Source organism: Asparagus officinalis, chromosome 3 (genome assembly GCF_001876935.1).
Source record: "Asparagus officinalis chromosome 3, Aspof.V1, whole genome shotgun sequence".
Lineage (NCBI taxonomy): Eukaryota > Viridiplantae > Streptophyta > Magnoliopsida > Asparagales > Asparagaceae > Asparagus > Asparagus officinalis.
Window position 1 is genome coordinate 32,610,042 of NC_033796.1, and position 25,358 is coordinate 32,635,399.

The following is a 25,358-nucleotide window of genomic DNA, read 5'->3' on the forward strand; positions in this document are numbered from 1 at the left end:
TTCTTGAGAGCAAAGCAATCCTTGGTGGGATGAACGACCCTCCTGTGGTATGCACAGTACTTTGGGTCCGTAGTGTTGTCAGCTTCCTCCTGATTTGTGATAGGTGGTAGCTTGATCTTGTTACCTTCAAGGAGGGATTCGAAGATGGCTGGAACGTCTTCGTCCTTGAAGGAATACTCTCTTTGGAGTCTCGGACCCGAAGTCTTTTGCTGCCTTCGGGATTGCTGTTGTGACGTTTGATTAGCACCATCAGCAGCTGCAGGTGCCTTGCCCTTACCACGAGAGACGAAGTTTGAGTTCAGAGGATTAGTCGTCGGTCGGTTCCTCTCGGCCTTCTTCCTTCGGAGGAAGCGTTCGGCTTGTTCACCGCGCACCTTCAAGTCTTTCCAAGTGTCAGACGGTGTTGTTCCCATTGCTTCCAACACGTCCAGTGCAAGGTTGTTGTGGCAAGTCTGGAGAATGAACTCCTCAGTGATCGGGTCCCGACAGTTCATCGCCTTGTTCCGGAACCTTTTGACGAAGGTGTCCACCAATTCCCCATCTTTCTGCTTCTCATCCAGCAACGACCCAATGGATATCTCTGTGTCGTCGTCGAAGAAGTTGGCGAGGAATTTGGTTTCCATGTCATCCCAACTATTCACGCTACCTGGCTTGAGGCGGCGATACCAATCGAAGGCGGCTCCGCGAAGAGTGCCAACGAATGACCGCACCATCAGAGGCTCATTGCCGAAAATAATACCCAGGTGCGATTTGAAATAAATCAAATGCTGAGTGGGGGAACCCTTCCCATCGAACGGCGTGAAGTTGATTAGATTGAACTTCGCCGGATAGGGGATCGATTCCCATTCTCGTGGGTATGGACAGGGAATGCCTGTTTTCTTCGTCTCTTGAGCGGAGATCAATGTGTTGATTTTGCTCTCGAGATCTTTGATCTTCAAGTCTTCACTTGTATCCTCGTTGGCATCCTCGTTACCACCCCCTGCATTGACGGGAGGATTATTATGCATCTCATTAGTGTCTTCGTCTTCCAGATTCACCGGGTTACGACGACTTGGCTCGCCTTGCTGGTTCGTCAATGCTTGGATTTGCTGGTCATGCATTTCTCTCATGTTTTGCATGACCATCTGCATTTCGAACCTGAAGGTTTCCTGCTGCTTAGCTAAGGCATCTTCAAGCATTTTGGCCACTTGCTCCGCACTTATCATAAACGCCTCGCGGAGCTGTCCCTCGCTGGATACTGTATTATCTGAGGCGACGGCAGAGCAGGAATCTGATTCTTCATCTTCCGACGGTAATCTTGTCCGAACCCTACCATAAGTTCCTCGTATGATGGCTCTGGACTGCAAACGGGTCATCCGCCAGGGTACTTCCGGAATCGACTCGGGATTATCCTGTGTCGACGTCCTTTTGCTGGTCATATTTCATGTTGGCGGTGACCCTCGGAAATTCTCCGTCTTTAACCGCCGTTCTTCTTTGTCGGAAACGCCTATGCCTTGGTTTTGGCGTTTCAGTATTAAGCCTTTCGAACACCGAAACTCTCTCAGGGACTGCCTTGATGCAGTTGCACTCAGACAGTACCGCCCGAATGAGCTTTGAACAAGGGCACTGAGTTTCTAGCCTTCGAGGACTTCTCTTTCTGGCTTTGCTCGTACCCCCAGCACGATAGTACAGCTCGTCCGTTTGAAAGTCAGAGCAACCTATCGTGTGTTGGCACGATTTCTCAGGTATAAAGCAATCATCATCAGACGATAACGTTTCCTTCTGAGAGTGAACTGCCTTCTTTGGGCTCTCAAGAGTCACGCGCCTCGAGACATGCCTTTTTGGGCATGAATTCTTAGCGGGCTCTTGGACTTCGATGCGCAAATTAGTGCGTGCAGTTGCCTTGAGCTCGTTGTCACGTTGGAGGTGACGGCGACCCCCCAGCGTGTTGAGTCGTTCGGGGCTTCTTCATCGGGCCCAAACGCTCTTGCACTGGAGTTTTGCCTCGCTCCTCGGAAAATGGACCGAGACGCTCCAAGACTGACTTCCTTTTCTGGGATGGTCCTGCGAGATCTCCCGGAGCAGTTGTGGAAATCATCGGCGGTCTGGATTGATTCGCCGGAGGTTGAACTTTCGACGGCTGCGGCTTGGAGGAACTGCCATTCATCGGTGGTTGAGGCTGTTTGCCTCTCCTGTTCTTCAGATCCGCGTTGTAGCGGATTCCGTCGGTTGACTCCATCGCTTTTGCGAATTCTCGGGCCAAGCGTTGGCGTCGCCTTTGGCGAGCTCTCTTTGAGAGAGTCATCACTTCTTTGGTGACGGAGGGATTGACAGAAATAGGCCTGCCCTGGTTGGAAGTTGGAGGAATCTCACCCGATGCGACTTTGGCATCAAACGGGGCGGGATCTTCGTTGGTGTTTTCTACATCTTCACACCAACGAGCTTTTCTCCTAAAGGAGAACTTCTTGGACTTCTTGGACTTGTAAGGGGAGGTAGATCCGGACGAGTATGATAGATGCTCCTCGAACTTTTGTTAGTCGAACTCATACTCGACCTCCTCCTCGACCGGGATCGAGATCCGCGGCTGCGACGCAACGATCTCGGCAGCGAGGTCGGTGGCTCCCACTGTGGTCGCCAGATTGTTCGCGGGAAAAATCGTGTCTTTCTTCATTATTGATTCCATTGCTATCTTTAAATAACAACTTTTTGAGTTACAAAGATCCGGTCTTTTTTTTAGATCCGGTTACAATGAAAATCAAAGAAAAATAAAGAAAAATTACAACTTTTTATCATTGTTTGTCGAACAAATCGCGAGCTCCTGTTTTGCGGTCACTCGCTTTGTGGGTTCTTCGCCTGCGCCGGGGTTTATCCGTGGACCACCGTGCGATCTAGATCCGGTCGGATCTACACAGTACGACGGGTATTATTTCACCAAGGAAATAATAGCCGAGGGTACTATTTCGCCAAGGAAATAGTAGCCTTTAATTCTCGGGATCAAAGGCCAAGCTTTGATATGGAGTATGCCTGCGTAGATCTGAGATCCGGTCCTCTCGAACTCTTGCCTTATTTGACGTTGACGATCGCCGAGCACCGGATCTGGATGAGCAAGTCTTCAAAGTCCCAAACAGATCTGGATGAGCAAGTTCTCGAAGTCCTAAAGTTTGAATCTTTTTTAGATCTGAGTCTTCAATCCAGCAGGGCTTCGCCTCCAAAAAATCCAAACTTGAAAATGAACCAAGGCCCTCCTATTTATAGGCTCTCAGATCTGTGCCTGCGCACAGATCTGGGTCGGCCACCCATGGGTGGCCCGCACTGGGCCGAGCCCCCCCTAGGCGTTGGGTTTCGTTGTTTTGTCCGGTCTCGCGGTTGATTCAGACTCTGATTTGTTGATCTGATTTGGCAGTAGATCCGATTCCTGATTAGGCAGTAAATCCGATTCCTGTTTTGGCAGTAAATCCGCTTCTGAGTTCGAGTCTGAAACCGATCTTGATGTGGTCGTGATTCATCCGAGTCCGCTCTTGGTTGGATGACTCGTTGACTCTTCAAACCGTTAGCTTGATTCCGCACGCGAGTGGATTTATTCCGTTGTTTGCGTGCGGTTCATTAGCTTCATAGCCTCGTTAATGCGCTTCGTCGCGTATCACTTGGCTTCGGCGTTGTGGACTAACAATCGTGTCTGCATACGTCGCCCGATGGTCGGTTCGTCGAATCGGCGATGTCGAGCTGTGTTAAGGGACCTATAGGCAGTTTTATACGCCTACACTAAGAGCCCAAATTTGGGTCTTACCATCCCGGAACCATGAGCTTAATAATTTTGGGATTTACCGAGTCAATCGGAGTATAAAGTGTTGACCTCATTGAGACGTAGTCTGCTTATTTTCATTTCATGATTTTTAAGTTTTCTTAAATATTTGCATCAGTACTAGAGTTCATTGATATTCTCTATCATTCTTATATTTTGCTTATGTTGTCAAAATATTCGAATTTTTGCAAAACCAGTATTCAATGTATGAATTTATCCACTTATTGAGTTATGAACTCATTGTGTTGTTTTCATTCTTTTCAGAGACTCGGGATTATGTGGAATTAATGATTTTTCAAATTCTTAAAACAAAGCAAGGAATAAAATTTGAAATTGTTATTGTCTTCTAGATTAATGTTAAATAAAGTCTTTGATGTTTAGTTGATAAATTGAGAGTTTTGTAATAACAAGATTCTTTCCTTTAGGTCGAGTTTTATTTCAAGTTGAGGAATATTTGTTTATATCAAGTTAATTGGATTAATGTTGACTTTAGGGATTATAGAGAATATTTATTATTGGTTTTAGTTCAATGAAGAGATTATTTTGATGGTCTTTTAATGAATGCATATTTTGGGAGGACTTTTCACAGGTTTAGTCCGGCTCTAATATTCTTTTTAGGTTCGAAAATTAGGGTTATGACAACCCAGGCCTGGGCCTTACGCCCGAATGGACACCCTTACCCTTAGAGAAGAAAAACTATGTGGATTTGGTTTTTTAGGAGCATGTATGGATTTTAAAGTTTGTTAAAAAAGTAGATTTATGAACTTAACAGAAGGGCATTAATGTCATTTTGTTTTCAACCATTACATTTGAGGGAATATTCCCTTCAAATCTAACGTTAGTGCACCAAAGGGACAAATTTACCAAACTATATATGTCACGCCCCGGGTCCATGGGCCCGTTGGCGCGTGCAAGCCGTGGGACCCACAAAGAGCAACTCGATGTTGGCTAAAGCCCACTACCAAAATAGCACTAATTATTCTTGGACATTGGACTTCTCTATTTAAGCTACTAACATTTCTTCACACTAGTCTATGTGGGACTAAAGTGGGGGTGTTATAATCACCACATCCCGGTATCACTGCCAGGCAATGTGGACTTTAGAGGTGGCTCTTACGGGCTCTAGAGGCGGCTCTTACCGCATTCACGCGATGTAACACTTAGCCCAGTATAGCATTTAGCTCCACACTTTTGGCTGGCAACTGCTATGATATCATTTTGTCACGTCTCGGGCCCATGGGCTCGTTGGAGCGTGCAAGTCGTAGGATCCACCAAGAGCAACTCGATGTTGGCTAAAGTCCACTGCCAAAATGCTAGCATTAGTTATATTTGGACTTTGGGCTTCTCTATTTAAGCCACTAACATTTGTTCATACTTATCCATGTGGGACTAAAGTGGGGGTGTTACAATATATGATTTGAGGGACTAATATACAAGTGAGCGACTAAGGGGCTGTTTGGTTAGGCTCTGATATTAGGAAACCCTTAGTTTTGGAACAAAAAGTAGGTTTTGGAAGGTTATAGGATTCCAATAACCGTGTTTGTTTCAGCTTTTTTTAAGAAAAGGTTTGCTAAAAACAGAGCTAACAATAATTTTTTTGGACAGACTATTTCTTATCTTTCGGAGTGGAAATGGGTTGGAAATTTGATAGAGGCTTGCCACCTCAACTTCACCCGTCTTTCCTTTTCTATTCATGTGATATAGTCAGAGCCCGTACCCCCATTACCCTCACCGCCTCATCTTCTCGTTCCCTCTTCTTCTACCATTCCCTCCTCTGTTTCGCGCCGCTTTATCGAAAAAATCAAGGCAAATATCTGCTACAATCTGTCGCAAATCGATCTAGTATGGTCGATTAAAACCTTGATTATCTCCTCGATGAAGCCTAGCTCTTGATTTCAAAAGGAATTTTCTAATTTTTGGGTTTTACTAGTCTTTGATTTTCTGAAGTTGGGGGTTTTCACAGTGCATGTCGCCATCATTAATGGAGGCGACCATCTCTGATACGGGTGTAGTCGGCACTCCTCTTTAATCTGAACTTTAGATATGACGGCTTGATCTCTGGGTTAGGGGTTCAATTTTCACCTTTGATCATCGGGGTCTACTCCACAACGAAGATAAGGTACAAGCTTCACTTAATTTTTTTAATTTTTTTTAATTTATATGATTTTTTAAAATTGACACTATTTACTTAATTGTGGGCAAGTTTAGGAAAACTGAGTTTTGTAATTGTCGGAAAAATTGAGTAAAATTATGGCAAATTTTAGGGTAAATTTTATCTGATTTTTTAAATATACATCAAATTAGGGTAAACTTGATTTATCTGCTTTTTAGCTGTTTTTATAATTTATGGCAAAATTATGTAGTTTAAATCTAAATTTTGTGGATAGATGAAAATGAAATTACAATGAGTAAAAATAAATAAATAGAATTAGTGTGGAGTGCGGCAAAGCATAATCATCTTTATTCTCATTCTAAACTTACCTTCTCTTCTATACCAATCCTAGTCTTTGTCGTTAAATTTAGTATTGACAAAGCAACATTCTAAACTTACCTTCTCTTCTATACCAATCCTAGTCTTTGTCGTTAAATTTAGTATTGACAAAGCAAAGATAAAAAAGAGAGACCTTCCTTCTACCAATCCTAGTCTTTGTCGTTAAATTTAGTATTGACAAAGCAAAGATAAAAAAGAGAGACCTTCCTTCGATGCACACTTTTCTCTCTTCTATACTTTATTAACTTGGTATTTATTCCTTATTTACAAATGTAGGCTTCTTATTTGTTAATTGTTAGCTTAAAAGATAGTTTTCTGACTCTAGCTTAAAATATTGTTTTAAGTCTCTAACTCTTTTAGGGTACAAGCTTCCCCTAATTTTTTTTAATTGTCACTATTTGTTCTGATATAATAAACTGATTTTACCTGATTTTATTTAATTACAATTTGATAAGCTCTTTAATAAGAAATTAGAAAGTTTATTAATACAGTTGGTGTATATGTATGATTAAATGAAAGCACATATCTTGTATTATTTTGAGAAAATATATGTATTATGTTGTCACGTTGGTGCTTCTGTATGTTGATGTTGTTGATGTTGTCGATGTTGACGTTAGAAAATATCTGAATTATTTTGAGAAAAGCTTTAGGATGACATCCATAATTTTAGGTTGTTGACCATCTTTATTGTTTAGCAAACTGTATGATTGAATGAATCAAACTGCAGTCTTATTAACTACGCTTGATTTTTAATAGTTGAATCCTATTTTTGGATATGGTCAAACCATCTTTAATTTTTGTTTTCTATATTTACCTTTTTAGATGTGTATCTTTACTTGTTGATGTCTTCTGTATATATGTAGGCGGCTAGCTCAAAATATTGGAACACTATGATTTCATGTACAATATGATATCATGGTTGATAATAAGAAATATTGTTGTAGTTATATAAGTTTACTAAACTTAATATCAGTTAAAGGTTTTAGAAATGAAAATTCGAATCTAAGCATTTGTCTATGTATAAGAATATATTTTGCACTCATTGTTGATGGAGGATATTGACGACGAAGCGTTAATGAGGATATCGAGTAATGCTACTATGTCCGCCATCGTGACTGTGTTGACATGTATAATGAGAATACATTCTAGAAGAAAATCTATCACCTATCACCATAGGGAGGGGAAAAAACAGAAGATAGAGTCTAGGAATGCCCACATATGCCGTGTATTTGCTGGCTATAGTCACAACTGTAGAGATTATGTTAGAATGAGGTCGTATACATTTCAAAATCTTGTTAGAATAATGAGAGTGACGGGCCGACTACAAGATTCACGTGATGTTAAAGTTGAAGAGCAACTAATCATGTTTCTTAATATATTAGGACATAAAACAAAAAATAGAATAGTAAGATCACAAATTATAAGATCAGAAGAAACAATTTCTAGATATTTTAACAAATGCTTAGAAGCAGTTGGTCGTATAAGGGGTCGGTTCTTGAAGCAAAAGTACCAAAGGAATTGGCGCCAAAGATTGTAAGCAATCATTTGTACTATCCTTATTTCAAGGTAATTCACTCATAAACATAACATGATCTGAACAAGTGAATTTGTTATCCTATGAAATAATAGTAAATTTCATACGTTATATAGGATTGCATTGGCATGATAGATGGGACCTACATTGACGTTTTTCTTCCTGCTAGACTTGTGGCCCGCTTTAGAGGTCGTAAAGGTGTGACTCAAAATGTTCTAGCCGCATGCACCCCAAGTAAGTTATTTTCATACGTTCTAACTGGTTAGAAGGGGTCCGCAAATGATTATAGAGTACTACAAGATGCACTTTTAAGACCTCAACCTCATGGATTGAGAGTCTACGATGGTAATTACTCATTATTCACTAAAATGAATATTCATTTATAATTTACAAAAATTAATTATTTACTATAATGTGTTGTTTATAATTGTAAGCAAATATTATTTGTGTGATGCGGGGTACACCATCATGTCTGGCTTCATCTCACCTTATCGTGGTGTATGTTACCATTTAAATGAGCATAGAGATAGTCTAATAAATAACAGAAGAGAGTTATTCAATTTAAGACATTCATCGCTAAGGTCTAAAATTGAATCAACTTTTGGAGTGTTGAAGAATCGTTTCAAAATCCTCACTGTAAAGCCACATTATCCTTTTCCAACCCAAGTTGATATAGTATTGGCTTGTGCTATACTTCATAACTACATTGCTATAGTTGATCCGGGCGATGACTTATTGAATGAGGATATTACTATTGACGATGATGATGGAGGAATAGCTACTAAGGGTGAAGATGATAATGTTGCCAACTTTTCTCAAAATGTAACTCAAAGAGAAGAAAGAGATTCAATGAATGAATGGAAAGAGAAGAGGGACGACATTGCAAGTGCTGTGTGGGTAGATTATTGTAACAAGTATCATGGTGGGGACACAACCGAAATTGGCTTGTAATTGACATATTAGTATTTCTAGTATTGTTGTATTTCTTAAAGTTGATGTCGGGACTTGTTGTATTTATTAAGTTTGACAATGGTGATTTGTTTTTCTCTTTGCATTATGTATCTTTGGTCTAACATGAGCTTTGTTATTCATATTTTCATTATGTAAACTTTGTTGTATTTCTTAAGTTTGATGTCAGGACTTGTTGTATTTATTAAGTTTAACAATTGTTGTATTGATTTTCTCTTTGCATTATGTGTCTTTGGTCTAACATGAGCTTTGTTCTTCATATTTTCATTATGTAAACTTTGTTGTATTTCTAAAGTTTAATGTTGGGACTTGTTGTATTTATTAAGTTTGACAATTGTTGTGTTGATTTTCTCTTTGCATTATGTGTCTTTGGTCTAACATGAGCTTTATTCTTCATATTTTCATTATGTGAACTTTGTTGTAACACGAGCTTCATCCTTCAAAGTATGGCTGAATTTGGTGATAGAAATGATGATTGTGATGCTACTCCCTCTCCTAAAACCCCTAGAGTTCCTCATTCAAACTTGAACATGAGCTTCATGTCATTCCCTCGTGCACCCTACTCTGCTCCTCCCCCTCCGTATCCATCTTACTCTCCTTATGACAATAATTTCCCATATATGACTCAACAACCTCTGTCATATATGAACATGCTTAATAGCCACCAAACGTTCGATGCAACCACTATCCCACAAAACAATGCTACCTAATCTGGAGAGAGTCTTTCATAAAAGAGGGTTGTTGAAGTTGATGTCAAGGCAATCTCGCCATCCAAAAAAAGAAGAAAGTAATTGCTAAAAGAAGAATGGCATCAACAATTATAGACAATGCTCCAAACACTAGGGGTGTGCCTAACATGTATTGGAATGGAAGGCATGATGATATTCTAATCCCTGTTCTTGCTCAATTGGCAAGAGATAGTCTCAAGGTTGATAAGAACTTTAAAATGCATGCATACAAAATGGCTGTTGAAGAGGTTAACAAGCAATGTAGAACTGAATTTACAAAGGAGAATGTGATAAACCAGATGAAGAGCTTGAAGAGCAAGTTTTTTGATATGCGAACTGTAATGAACATGAGTGGTGCCGGATATGATCCAACGCCAAAAATTATGACCATGGATCCAGATTCATTTGATATGTGGACAAAGGTATCGATTTATATAATGAGTATTTATCTTGCATTATTTGCATATAATTTTATTTAGCGAGCAATTTTTCTTCTTACATTTATTTACTACACATGATAATAAGAAATAGCTCAAAGTTGAAGGAGTACTTGAACACGCCTCTCACTCACTATGATGATTTGTGTACGATTGTTGGTGATGACCAAGCAAGGGGAAATTATGCCAAAGATGTGGGTAAGAAACTTGGTTCTTGTCGGCCTCTTGGATTTTCTGAGGATCCAATCGATCTTTGTGAAACTGATAATGATGAGACCCCCAACTCACATTTTGAGATTGAGACAACAAGTGTTGAAAAGATTAACCCTCGGTCTCAAAATGTGAAGTTGACTAGTGAGGTAACTTCTACATCCAACGTCAAACCTCATTCAAAAAAGAAGAGTGTCAATGGTAAAGATGATGATTCACTAATACGTGAACTCATCGAGTCCATGTCCCACTTAATTCAAAACCAACATATTTTATATTGGACTGATCGCATGACCAAGGCTTTATTAGCACATGAGGCTGATTTCTTTGAGACAATATTGGACAAGGTTCTAGATTTTCTGTATGACAATGAATCAAAAGCTAGGAGGTTCATTATCAAGACAAAAAATGCACATAAACTTTTCATAGAGAAGATTATCCGCGAAAATGGATTGACGGAGATGATATGACGTAGACAAGACTATCTTGGGTAATGGATTTGTTTCCTACCAACTTTTGCACTCTTATGACTGTATTTATAATCAAGTTATGAACATGTTATGATCATGTAATATCGTGAGATAACCCCTTGACTTTATGTTCATAATGCAACTGCTACCTAACATTTTCTTTTCTTGTATTTGCATGTTATATTTGCTTATCATGAAACAACCCTTTGACTTAATGTTCAATTTACTATAATACTTGTCTTTGCATTTGACTTCAAAGAGTTATGTGAATTTGGCGTAACATGAGCATAAATCATTGTTTGCTTCAATCTCATTATCAGACCTGAGCAATTTCTTATGTCCTTTTTATGTTATATTATCTATTTGCTTTATTTTCTTTATCGTTTGCAGGTTATTAGTGTGGAAATGGATGGCTATCCACTAAACTTGGTTCCTCATATGAGAAATGCTACTAGTTTGTATTGGTATGAGCATTCTCTCAAACTTTGGTTCCTCATCTGTGTATAGGTTATAACTATTTTCGTAAGTTAGCTTGGGGTTTTTTTGCAATAGGCAATAATGATTGGTCTTTTTTGTTAATGCAGCCTATTTTGTAATTTTATTGTTTAGATAAGGCTTACCATGATGAGATTGCAATCTAAACTGCTTATGTGTTTTTTAGATGAGGCAACCATTATGTGTAGGTAATCTATAATATGATACAATATTTAGGCGAAGAATCGTATACTGATAATATGACTTTAGTATGAGCCTTGTACTCCATTGCAGCCCCTACTAACTGTTTTTAGCTGATATTTTCAGCAATATTTGCTGAATTTGTTTGCAGCCCTTACTAGCCATTTTCATCTTTGTTTGCTGAGTTTCTAGCTGAGTTGTTGCATTTCGTTCATTTTGCAGCTTTACTTTAGTTTTTTAGCTTTGAACCTTGAGTTGTTGCATTTGCTTCAGTTTTTAGCTTTGCTTATATTTTCTATTTCAACTTATACCTTGTTTATGATATGTTATCTACTTCAACATATAACTGGGTTTGAGCTCTCTACTTGCTTGTTATATTTGCATAAGCTATGACTGTGTTTGAGCTCCTTATCTACTTCAGTTGATTGGACTACACTTTTGGTGTGAAATGCTACTAGTTTGTATTGGTATGGGCATTCTCAGAAACTTTGGTTCCTCATCTGTGTATATGTTATAATTATTTTCATAAGTTAGTTTGGGGTTTTTTTGCAATAGGCAATGATGATTGGTCTTTTTTGTTAATGCAGCCTATTTTGTAATTTTATTGTTTAGATAAGACTTATCATAATGAGATTGCAATCTAAACTGCTCATGCGTTTTTTAGATGAGGCAACCATTATGTGTAGGCAACCTATAATATGATACAATATTTAGGCGAGACATCGTATACTGATAATATGACTTTAGTCTGAGCCTTGTACTCCATTGCAGCCCCTACTAACTGTTTTTAGCTGATATTTTCAGCAATGTTTGCTGAATTTATTGCTGAGTTTGTTTGTAGCCCTTACTAGCCATTTTCATCTTTGTTTGCTGAGTTTCTAGCTGAGTTGTTGCATTTCCTTCATTTTGCAGCTTTACTTCAGTTTTTTAGCTTTGAACCCTAAGTTGTTGCATTTGCTTCAGTTTTCAGCTTTGCTTATATTTTCTGTTTCAACTTATACCTTGTTTATGATATATTATCTACTTTAGCTTATAACTGGGTTTGAGATCTCTACTTGCTTGTTATATTTGCATAAGCTATAACCGTGTTTGAGCTCGGTTTGAGATCTCTACTTGCTTGTTATATTTGCATAAGCTATAACCGTGTTTGAGCTCCTTATCTACTTAAGCTTATAACTGGGTTTGAGATCTCTACTTGCTTGTTATATTTGCATAAGCTATAACCGTGTTTGAGCTCCTTATCTACTTCAGTTGATTGGACTGCACTTTTCGTGTGAAATGCTACTAGTTTGTATTGGTATGGGCATTCTCTCAAACTATGGTTCCTCATCTGTGCACATGTCATAACTATTTTCATAAGTTAGTTTGGGTTTTTTTTGCAATAGGCAATGATGATTGGTCTTTTTTGTTAATGCAACCTATTTTGTAATTTTATTGTTTAGATAAAGCTTACCATGATGAGATTGTAATCTAAACTGCTCATGCATTTTTTAGATGAGGCAACCATTATGTGTAGGTAATCTATAATATGATACAATATTTAGGCGATGCATCGAATACTGATAATATGACTTTAGTCTGAGCCTTATACTCCATTGTTTGACTTTCATAAAAATTTCCTTTCATATCTCATTACACTTTGCAACTACATGGCATATTTTTAAAGATAAATACGATCACACTATTGTGCCCGGCGGAAGCCAAAATCAAACCGATGTGCTTCAAGAGACCAAATCAAACAAATACCGAGAGAAGGCCGAACACAATCAAAATAACAGCACGAACACAAACAACCAATTTTAACGTGGTTCGGCAAGTTGCCTACGTCCACGGGGCAAGAAGGGGATATGATTTTTACTAATAGAGAAGAAAAATACAAACTGAGATTACAAATCACTCGAACTAACTAATTAATCTCACCAACAAATCTCTAATTCCCTTCAAATAAAATCCTAACCAATAGCTCAGAAAATACCTCTTTTCTGTGCTCCAAATATCCCCAATTCGCTGCTCTATTCTCTCTTCCAATCGTTCCATATATATAGAAATCCTAAAACCAAAAACATATTAGGTCCAAAAACAAAACAGATTAGGAATCCTAATAACCTGTTACCAAAACAGATTTAGAATCATGTTACTAAAACAGATTAGTAATCACAATAACATGTTACCAAAATAAATTAGGAAACATATTAGGAACCTTCTATTCAACAATTCTCTACCTCGGTAAAGTTTTTCCAAAACTGAACCGACACCAATACCAACCAAACGTCTCACTTGTTGCGTCCAGTACAAAGTGGAACAAATCCACGATAACGGACTCAATCTACAACAAGTCGAGAACCCAAATAAGAATGCGAACAAACTCTAAATGTTGGTATCAACTTACCTAACCAGCTGCATCATAACTGACTGCCTATGTATCCTCTTGCCCAAGGAATCAAGTCTTTACGTAGTTCACTCAAATGGCCTCCAAAGACCCTCAATCAACTAGAAGAGTTCTCAACCCTTCACCAACAAATCTGTGCCGGATAGCTCTCCCAATGGCCCTAAAGTGAAGCAAACCAAACACCTCCACCTGAGGTGAATCAACATCTATACCTAAATCCAAACTATGTCCACCAGCTACACTCGAATTAATCAACTCATCATCTACATCCAAATCCAAATGATCTTCAATCTGTGTCACCTCAACTGGAATTCCAAATGATATAATATGATCTGTAGTATGTGGAGTAATCTTCACCCAACGTGGAGTAGCATCACCCTCCACCCGCTATGATATCCCAACGATCTAATCAATACTCTCCACCTGCCGAGAGTCAAACGTGACATACCTGCTCAGAACAAAATCAGAGTCTCCCAATTGATAACCAAACGAGCCTCTAAATCCTAAATGTGCAATTGGATCAAATCTCATATCCTTGATGTGACCAAATACCAAGCAACCAAACATCCGACGCAACCCAAAATCTAAAGCAGCTCCACCAGATCCAATAACTCTAAATACAGTAGTTGGTAACCTATGCCTAAAATGACCCAAATATGTCGAAGCTCAAACACCAAAACCAATGCTTGACATCAAACGCCGATCCTCCTCCAGAAAGGAACGACCAATCAAAAATATCATCCCATATCGTTGCCCTAATGTTTCCTCTCCAATGAAGTGTTTCCAATTGCCATGAACTTAGCATAAACGCAAGTAAGGACCCCTATCAGAACTAGAACGACGGATTACTTTTCTGCCAATACACTTCCTCCATCTGTTATTGACTTCTAGGACTTCATACTAACGGGACTTGGTTGCAACCCACCAATGCCTAGAACAATCACCAACTACAAAAACTAAATACCGATTACCTCCCAATGATACCTCCTTGGAAGGCCCCCAAATGCCTGAATAAACACCACCTAAAAGACCCATCGATCGATGGATAGAAGTGTTAAACTCCACATTGGTCTTCTTGCTCATATCAATGTGCTCACAGGACTTCAATCTGCAGGTCAAAGTACTCCTCAACAAATCATACACGACACAACCAATCAAATACCCCAGCCTCAACAAATGCTACAGTCTAGCCAAATCCAAAGAAGTCGTCAGCTCTCTACCAATCACCGTGCTTCCAATCAAATAATACAAATTCTTCCTCCTGATGCCCTTCATCACAATAATAGACCCAAATGTGACCTTCAAATATGCATCCTCTAAGGTTATCATATAGCCTGTTGCCTCCAAAACTACAAGCGAAATGATGTTCTTCTTCAATTGAGGAATGAATCTCACTTCATTCAATTCTCGAATCACCCCATCACACATCCTAATCCGAATGATACCAATACCACCAATAGGACATTCATGATCATTACCCATGAACACGACATCTCCTCTTTCTAACTCCTGAAAGCTGGAGAACCAATCCCTCCTAGGGCAAATGTGGTAAGAAGCACCTAAATCCAACATCCATTCTGTAGAGTCAGTAACACAAACTAACGGTAGTGCTAATGAATAGCCCAAAGAATCCGAATCTGAATTGTCATCACTAGCCTTGACAACATTCACCTCTGAAGCTTGAATAGCTTTTCACTTATTCTTCCCGGCTCGATCAACCAACTTTGGGCATTCGGCTTTCCAATTTCCATCCTCTTTATAAAAAGCACACCGATTCCTATAAACTCCAGGATGTACCCCTCTAGACTGTGACCTCATATTTTGATTTGGACTCTTTGCTCTTGCCACCAATGCCCCCGCTACCGGCTCAACTAAAATCTCCTTATCCTTCTTTCGAAGCTGATAATTCACAAGTGCAGCAGTGACCTCACTATAGGAAAGAGATGCCTTCCAATTAATAAGAGTAAGAATAAAGGTCTCATATTTTTTGTCGGGTAAGGAACTCAGCAATAACAATATATTGTCCTCATCTTCAATCATCACATCTACATTTGCTAAATCCGTAAGAAGATTCGTGTAGTAGTTCATGTGATATCCAGTGGAGGTTCCCTTCTTCAATTGGAAGCGATAAAGCCTTCTCTTCAAATGCAAGTGGTTCTCTACACTCTTGGTCAAATAGTTGCTCTCAAGGGTCTCCTAAATCTTCTTAGCCGAAGTCTCATTGATCACATCATATTTCAAATCTTGAGTCAAACAAGATCTAATTACACTACACGCCGTTCTATTCATCTTCTTCCAAATCTTCTCCTCAATATCGTCTGGTTTTCCGTCCAACTCCAATGTGTCTTCCAAATTTTGCGCGTTGAGCGCATCCAAGACTTCACATCTCCAAAAACCAAAATTATTTATGCTTTTAAACTACTCCACATCTATTTTTATAGAGTGGATATTCAAACTTTGGACGGTCTTCACGTCGAAAATACCCTCCACAACTCCTTCTTTCTCGACCATCTTTCTCAAAGCACTAACAAACTAAAGCGGAACAAACAAAGAATAGATCCAAAATTAAAAAAGATAGAGTCTTTACCAAAAAGATCCACCTTTATCACCAAACGAAGCCCTAGACGAGCCTCCAAAATGATCTACTCCTTCAAATAGCTCAAGCGTAGCCCGAGCTCTGATACCATTTGTTGTGCGCGACGGAAGCTGTGCTTTGAGAGACCAAATCAAACAAACACCGAAAGAAGGCCAAACACAATCAAAATAACGGCACGAACACAAATAACCAATTTTAACGTGGTTGGGCAAGTTGCCTACGTCCACGAGGTAAGAAGGGGATATGGTTTTCACTAATAGAGAAGAAGAGTATAAACTGAGATTACAAATCACTCGAACTCACTAATTAATATCACCAACAAATCTCTAATTCTCTCCAAATAAAACCCTAACCAATAGCTCAGAAAATACACCTTTTCTGTGCTCCAAATATCCCCAATTTGCTGCTGTATTCTCTCTTCCAATCGTTCCATATATATAAAAATCCTAAAACCAAAAACATACTAGGAATTCTAAAAAAAACAGATTATAAATCCTAATAACCTATTATCAAAACAGATTTGGAATCATGTTACCAAAACAGATTAGGAATCCCAATAACCTGTTACCAAAACAAATTAGGAAACATATTAGGAACCTGCTATCCAACATACACAAGTTATAACTAAAAACAATATATTAATTTTCCAAATGATTACTTGATGCTCTGCTGATTTTAATTCTCTCTTCAATTTTTTGATTTTTATTAACCTTTTATCTTCAAGAATGTCTTCACTTTGTGATACTTGATTTCTATTTCTGCAATCACCCACTTTGTCGGCCCACTGAAAGGAGTTGCATTCTTTATTTGGGAACTTAGCGTAATCCCAATAATGTCTCCCTTTATTTTTTTTTATTTGCACATAGCTTCAAGGGTGTTGGAAGTTTGCATTTGCACTTAGCTTCATATGGGGCACCCTCTTGTTTGCTGTCACATTGTCGCTCCATCAACCTGCAATGGCAGTGTTGCTATGATTCCTATAAAAAAAAGAGATGCCAAAAAATAGCTTTGCTGGCTGAGATGAGTATTACTTGTGTTGGGGTGATGGTGATACATTATATAGGCTTGCATTTGCTTTGTTTGTTGAGTTGTTGCAGCCCCTACTAGCCGTTTTTATAGCCGTTGCCAGCTTTGATTGCTGAAAGGTTAAAAATTTCGAGGGTAACTCTACCACAGGTATGTGTATCCACTGATTTTTGGCTTCTTTCCTATTATACGGTTTTGAACCAAACACAAGAAAGCTTAGGAAAAGCTTTCTATGATGATGTTTTTCTTATTCTTTGGAAATGAACTAAACATGTGTTTTGGATATGCTTTTATATTCTTCACTTTATCATTCCATATCAAACATAGGTTATGGATTCCTTTTTTATCTATTTTTTTTTTTGGATATGGTTATTTGTGAGGGAATCCATTTCCATTATTTTATGGAAATGAACCAAACAGCCTCTAATACGCAATCTACAGATATAGGGGACTAATATCTAAAAAAATCCTTTTTTTTTTGATGAAATGGGCCGTGGTCCACCCGAAACAACTTATCTAGTGACATTTTTTGGCCCAATCCTGGGTACCTAAAGTTGCCTTTCCCGAGCCCGATTTTTGAAAATTTTTATTCAATTTTAGAATTACACTGTTATCTCTTCCCCGAGACGCAGATTCTTAAATTTTTTTAATATATCTATCAATTTCCCCCAACTGCACATTAATTTGATTAACTTTCACCTTACAGTATTGTAAATTACTCGTAAATTTAGTGAACTAGTGCATAACTATTATCTTCTGGCTGCCGCAGGATACTTTCTTGCTTCAAATTGAATCCTTTTGAGCATCTTAACCTGTCCTTTGATTCATCGCCTGATGATGTGAAGAAACAATATCGAAAGGTGAGCTTATTGCTAACGATTTATCTTTCTTCACTTTTTAGTGAAAATTCTACCATCAGTTCGTAAACATTAGCCTTGTAACCTCTTTTGCAGCTCTCTCTGATGGTTCACCCTGATAAATGCAAGCATCCTCAAGCGAAGGAGGCCTTCGGAGGTAACTTGTGTTTGGTTACTTCTTATTTAAGTGCCGACCTGGATTTGAACTATTTAAACTTCTTTCGGTTGTATCTTCTTGTTGTTTAGAGAAGTGGCAGTGGAAAAACTGCGCACTTGATTCTCACTATCTGGGTTGCGGTGGAATGTTTGATAAACTTGAAATTAGAAAACTGGGTTCTTAGTAAAAATTTGATGGTATACACTTTTGGAGCCAAAAGAACTTATAAACAGTTAAGTATGCTCTAAAATCTAAATATGTTGTGAGGTCGGAAAGGAGATTATGAAAATATATTGACTAACTCACCACCTTTCATGTTACACTGAAACCAGTCATGTTGTTTAGTAGATTTTTTTTTTCACTTTTTATTTTATCAATGCAAGAAAATTTTGGGGGCCTCAGTATTATGAGCATGAGGAAACATGATATATCTAAGATATATCTAACCCCTGCTAGCCTTCTGCCTTCTAGATTCTCATAAGACGCTGTTGCTATAGTTGTCTCGTAAAGGGGAAAGCACAAGTTTAAGGCTTCCATGTCAATTGTTGAGAATCTGAGATGTCGTTTTTGGCTCAGAAACCTGCTTGAGTCAGTCACTATTTTCCTCTCTAGTGCACCACCAAAGACCAACTGGGAGCTCGCCAATCTCCTTCCCCAGTCACTCACAAAGGGGATCGCACAAAGGGGTTGAGAGCACAAAGCTCACAGGAGCACAAAGTCGCAGAAAGGGGGAGATCGCACACAGCAGAGGGAAGTTCAAGCTCAGATCTTCACCTCACCACCTCTACTTCCTCTTCATCCCTCTACCAAGCTACTACCAACCCATTACCCATATATAGGGATGGGGGCAGCCGACAAGGGAGAGGAGCTAGGGAAGAAAACGAAGGAGGGAGCCGACCTAGGGATGAAATCACAGCGGCGGCCATCAAATCCAGAGATCGCGAAGACTTCCAGAGATCGCGAAGACTTAGGAGGAGGTGAGAACCATCGGGTAGGTGAAGAAAATAGAGGGGCTAGGGCACAAGTGGGGGAGCTGGGCATTTAGTGGAATGGGCCAACTTATTGGGCCAACAAAACAACCAACAATCTCCACCTTTGGCCCAAGGTAGTGCACATAGGAAAAACACGGAACTGCAGGACTCATCATCGCCAAATTATTACTTGTATAATCACAAAGAAGATACAAGCAATGGTAGAGAATACACAAAGTAAACTCTGATCACTAAGATCGGGGTAAGATCACCAAGCATACCAAGCCCACAAAGGACCGAACTCTACCAAACGGTCATCGAGTTCAAAGAGAAAAATCACAAAGCTACTAACAAGCACAAAGCAAGTTAATAGGCCACAAAGCAAAGGGAGAAAATTACCCAAGCACAAAGCAAAAAACACAAAGCAGGTTAATAGGCCACAAAGGCAACACACAAAGCAAAAGGAAAAAATTATCCAAGCACAAAGCAAGTTAATAGGCCACAAAGCAAAGGGAGAAAATTACCCAAGCACAAAGCAAAAAACACAAAGCAGGTTAATAGGCCACAAAGGCAACACACAAAGCAAAACAGGTTCAGCATGACAAATATACAAATTGTTTTGTTTTTCAGCAGTAAAAACAACAAGAGACCCTTTTTGAATTTTCATAACCCCTTTACCCCATTTTCCCTCCAAACCATCATTTTCTAGAGATGCACAAGAAATCAAGTTATAACGTAAATCAGGAACATGCCTAACATCCTTCAAAGTAAACACAGAACCAGAGGAAAACCTAAGGCATACATCACCAGTTCCTAAAACATTGCATTTCTTTTCATTTGCCATTGACACAAAGCCATTCTCTATTTTCTTGTAGTTTGAAAACAAGGTTTTAAAAGGAGTCATATGAAAAGTACAACCAGAGTCTACTAACCAATCTGATTTACACAAAGGATCAGATAACACAGAGTTCAAATATGCATAATCACACAGATTATTAATCATGAAAATCTCACCCATTTTGCCCTCACAGACAGCCATATTAGCATGTTCATTTTGCTGATTTTTCTTAGGCTTAGGACAATCTTTAATAAAGTGACCAGTTTCATGACAATTATAGCATTTTTTAGCTTTAAACCTGGACTTAGATCTACCTCTTCCATTTTCAAATTTTTTCTTACTTGATTCCCCATTACTAGCATTCTTTTGGTAATTAGACCTATTCTGAGGCCTACCCCTCACATGCATAACCTCACCAGAATTTTTATTTCCCCCAGAATGTTTTAAATCTAATTCCTTACTCTTAAGACCATTGACCACAACATCAAGGGTAACCTCATCTCTACCATATTTAATAGCAGATTTCACATCACTATATGAGTCAGGAATAGCATTTAGAAGGGCAATAGGAGTATAATCATCTATATGTTTATCACCAGTTAACTTAATATCTGAAATAAGTTTTGTGAAAACATCTAGGTTCTCCTCAATGTCCTTAGACATATCCAATCTAAATTTGAAAAAAATTTCAAGCAAAAACATTTTACTGGGCAAAGAGGTTTCAGTATAGAGTTCTTCAAGTTTGTCCCAAAGGGTTTTAGCAGATTCTAAAATTCCAACTTTTCTAATCACAGAGTCAGATAAGTTCAAATAAATTGTGGAACAAGCATTTTCGTTCATTTCCGCCCGTTTATTTTCAGTGTCAGAAGTTAAATAAGTCTGATCAACAGCCCTAAACGACTTCTGTTGAATTAAAATGCATTTTATTTTTTGTTTCCAAATGCTAAAATCAGATTTTCCGTTGAACGGAGCCATACCATATTGAATCATACCATATTGATTAGCAGCCGACATTTTTCACACAGAAAAAATCAGATAATGGTATCACAGCAACTAGCACGAGCAAGGGAAAAACAAGAGAAACAAAAAATAAATTTTCCAGCAGCTAGCACGAGCAGAAACACAAACAGGAAAATTTTTTTAGCAACTAGCATGAGCTGTTGAGTTGGGTTTTCAGCTGATATACCTGAGCGAAACCCTAGGAGAGGGTTTCGACCTTACCCACGCCCACGCGGTGGTCCGGCGGCGGTCCGGCGTCTGTCCGACGGTGTCCAGTGGCGGTCCGGCGGTGTCCAGCGGCGATCGGCGACGGTTTTGAAGCACAGCGACACTAACCTTGCTCTGATACCACTGTTGAGAATCTGAGATGTCGTTTTTGGCTCAGAAACCTGCTTGAGTCAGTCACTATTTTCCTCTCTAGTGCACCACCAAAGACCAACTGGGAGCTCGCCAATCTCCTTCCCCAGTCACTCACAAAGGGGATCGCACAAAGGGGTTGAGAGCACAAAGCTCACAGGAGCACAAAGTCGCAGAAAGGGGGAGATCGCACACAGCAGAGGGAAGTTCAAGCTCAGATCTTCACCTCACCACCTCTACTTCCTCTTCATCCCTCTACCAAGCTACTACCAACCCATTACTCATATATAGGGATGGGGGCAGCCGACAAGGGAGAGGAGCTAGGGAAGAAAACGAAGGAGGGAGCCGACCTAGGGATGAAATCACAGCGGCGGCCATCAAATCCAGAGATCGCGAAGACTTCCAGAGATCGCGAAGACTTAGGAGGAGGTGAGAACCATCGGGTAGGTGAGGGAAAATAGAGGGGCTAGGGCACAAGTGGGGGAGCTGGGCATTTAGTGGAATGGGCCAACTTATTGGGCCAACAAAACAACCAACATCAATTTATTATTTATTATGACTGGCATCTTTTAAGGTTGCCTTAGGCGAACTCTGCTTCTGTTGACTTTTAGGAAATTATATAGCTATTTTCTACGTGTCGCGTTCTTTAGTGTCTATAGTCAAAAAATATGGTTGAGTTCCTGAGGTTTAAGTATGAATTAATGGCATGGAAGTTTAGTGGTTGTGCAAGATATTGGTTGTTCTTTTTCTTCTCTTCAATTTCAAAAGGATTAACATGTAGCTAATGCATATAATGTTGATCATGGCAGCATTGGCAAAAGCGCAACAATTGTTACTTGATCCACAAGAAAGGGAATACGTTGTTAGTCAAATCAATGCTGCAAAAGGTAGGGTTATAATATGAATACTTCTGCTTTCTCATCTTCTAACTTATTATCATTTAGTCAGTCAGTTAAAATTCCATCATCAGTTTTGTCTTCGTTCTGTTTAGTTTCATATTTGTTCATCTGTACTTCATGACTTTGACCTTGCTTAAGTAGTTCATTAACTTGAACTTTATATGTTATTTTCAATTTTTTAAACAATTTCCTTTCTGAAAGAATTTTGTTCTTGTTCATATATCGTAGGTTATAATGATCTTAAAAAGGCAGTAATTTGCTACAAATTATGCTCGTATAGTAGTTAGATCTTGCCTATATGGCTATATCTTTCATGTAATGCTTATATATTTCTCTAGGAAGTCAATGTGTTTTATACTTCTTGTGTTACAGCGGTGATTGGAATTAGTTTTATTTTCTCTAATATACAATATATTTGATATTACTACTAAAAGGCATACTTGTTAAAATTTAATGTTCTGACTTTCAGAAGAGCTCAGGGCGAAGAGGAAGAAACAACTGAAGAAAGACAATGCTTCTAAAGTGAAGTCACTGGTAGAAGAGGTAATCTTATGGTTATTCTGAATTTGTTTGTTTTCGCTGTTTATTCTTTTTCCACACATAAGTCTCGTGTTAACTTGTGTTAAAGCTTGAAGATGTCCATTTTCTTTTTGAGCAGATTTGCTTCCACTCTTCAATTCTGAAGTTGTTTCTTTCTATTATTATTTTTATTATTAATTATCATTAACTATTATTGCTGTTGCCACTGTCGTTGTTGTAAACTCTAATTAGAACCGTATGTCATATCTATCTAGTCTTTAAATGTCTAGTAGAGTCTTGCAGTTCTCCTTCGTTCAAGGAGCTTACATTGCATGGCAATGAGTTATGGCATTCAAATTGATATATAGGCTTTAAAATATTAAAATATACCTCTTGTTTGTAGTTTTTCAGCGAGGAATATGGTACTGGTGTTAGGTTTTAACTAGTGTAACTATTGATCAAATGTTGGATTGGATAGATGTCAGATTCAATGGGAAAGTCTAGGATGATGACATGCTAGTGGTTTATTACATTCTAAGGAGCTCTATTGTATAAGCAATTTTTTGCTTCATGTAATATATTCGATATGCAGAAACATTTATCAAGTGTTGGATTAGGTAGGTGGCACTGGCATCAGGTTTTAGCTAGTGTAACCATTGATCAAGCGTTGGATTGTGAAGGTTCAATGGGAAAGTCGAGGATAATGGCATGCTGGTGGTTTATTAAATTCTAAGAAACTCTATTGCATAAACAGAGTTTTACTTTATGTAATATATTTGATATGCAGAACCATTTAGTCACCAAAAATGACCACCATGAAGCATCATTTTTGAAAAATCCTTTCTCACAGGCAGATAGTAACCTGAGTCTAGAATGATAACATGATATGAGATCAAGTAAACTCTCAGCAACTCTATTTTATGAACAAATGATTTTCTGTATATATGTATTCAAATGCAGATCCATTTGCTTGCAAATATTTTCCTCGTAGCACAGTTTAATCACCTTTTATTGATTATTCTAAAAGGTCTTGTCTTACTGCATTATTGATCTGATTGTATCTGGGATGAGTGATATTTCACTTTAAAAAAGTTTCTATTTTGTCTGCTATTGATTCCAGTGTTTGTTCTTGTTGTGTGTAATATGAAGACTGTAGCTTTTTTCTTCATATATTGATATTATCCTGTCATATCTTTATTTCTAAATATTCTTTTGTTAAAATATTTTTTCATCACCTGGCTTCCCTATATTTTAATCAAGTAGGTGTACGCAAATTTTACTAAACCTGGTTTCTTCAATCATACTCTCATATCAATGCTTATGATCAAGAACGTTCACTTATCTGGTGTTTCTGTGTCATTTTATATTTCCTTAATTGCTTTCCAACTTCTTGCTTCCTTGAATGCCTTTTTTGGGAACACTTATCCTGGATTAGCAAGCTGGAAAAAGGCTTTTTCTTGCATATGGGATTACAAATGGTAACTGGAAATGACAAATTAATGCCGTGACAAATGAGTGAATGTTCACTTATCTGGTGTTTCTGTCATTTTATATTTCCTTAATCTATTTCCAACCTCTTGCTTCCTTGAATGCCTTTTTTTTGTGGAACAATAATCCCGGATTAGCAACCTGGAAAAAGGCTTTTTCTTGCATATGGGATTGCAAATGGTTACTGGAAATGACAAAAATTAATGCCGTGACAAAGAGTGCACTGCGCATATACATAACATCATAATTGAAACTCATAGGTATATACTAAGTCCATGCCGGTTTTGCAAATGATTTTAATCAAGCGTCATGAGATTAGACCCATTTCACTGATATAATACTCCAGATAGATGAAAGTTGAGTTTATGAGTTTCCAGGCTCACGTTAGCTTTGAAAGTGCCGTATACGGAGCAAATATTGGTATTTTTTGCATATTGGTGGATAGAGATAGAGACATGTGAATCCATATGTTGACAACAGTTCGATCGTCTTATAACTTGGACGCGGTAATTCATGATTGTTCCCATAGTCTAAGTGGAGAGAACCTGATATCCATAGATTTCAAAATATGAATATAGAATCAGATGCTGATTGGATTTCTGGTATTTAGATGCATCTTTTCTCACATGGCCGAGATAGCCCTTGCAAAAGTATTTCAAAGTTCTCACATATGCAAAAGGTTTAGTACATTTTGTTTGTTGAAATGATTTAAGTGACAATTAATTTTCTCAATTTCTAACTGCAAATACTAAAATAGAGTAGTGGTTGGTAGAAACAGAAGTAAAAGAAGTGAAAAGGAGTGCTGATGCATTACCTGAGTGTATGATAAAAAATAGAGCACTGAGAAAGAGAGGCAATATAAAGAGCATGTCCATGCACCCACTATGTAGTCTTGCGATTTCTAACCCAGTGTTTTTTTATATTATTGTTGGGGCTTTTGTAAATGCTTTCTTGCAAAAGAATGGAG

The 25,358-nt window shown here is 38.4% G+C and overlaps 2 protein-coding genes across 2 annotated transcripts in view; both read left to right on the plus strand.

The window, feature by feature from the left end:
• Window positions 7,731–8,757, plus strand: LOC109834907. The gene is made up of 3 exons (XM_020402923.1): window positions 7,731–7,838; window positions 7,923–8,040; window positions 8,483–8,757. Exons 1-3 carry the CDS (start codon window positions 7,731–7,733, stop codon window positions 8,755–8,757), a joined length of 501 nt encoding a protein of 166 aa, XP_020258512.1.
• The window catches only part of LOC109834909 (dnaJ homolog subfamily C member 8), a gene marked incomplete at its 5' end in the record, with an annotated part of 14,927 nt that continues 7,624 nt past the window's right edge, over window positions 18,056–25,358 (plus strand). The window contains 4 exons of the mRNA XM_020402924.1: window positions 18,056–18,166; window positions 18,260–18,320; window positions 22,295–22,372; window positions 22,854–22,927. Of these exons, the coding sequence (XP_020258513.1) occupies window positions 18,056–18,166; window positions 18,260–18,320; window positions 22,295–22,372; window positions 22,854–22,927 (324 nt within the window). The remainder of the gene's footprint in view (window positions 18,167–18,259; window positions 18,321–22,294; window positions 22,373–22,853; window positions 22,928–25,358) is intronic.

What these genes read in the sequence shown, in the direction of transcription:
- LOC109834907 (XM_020402923.1), top strand. Translation starts at nt 7,731, where the DNA reads ATGCTTAGAAGCAGTTGGTCGTATAAGGGGTCGGTTCTTGAAGCAAAA. An exon ending in TGTACTATCCTTATTTCAAG is followed by an intron (nt 7,839 to 7,922) that starts GTAATTCACTCA and finishes TACGTTATATAG; the next exon opens with GATTGCATTGGCATGATAGA. An exon ending in TCTAGCCGCATGCACCCCAA is followed by an intron (nt 8,041 to 8,482) that starts GTAAGTTATTTT and finishes AAGTTGATATAG; the next exon opens with TATTGGCTTGTGCTATACTT.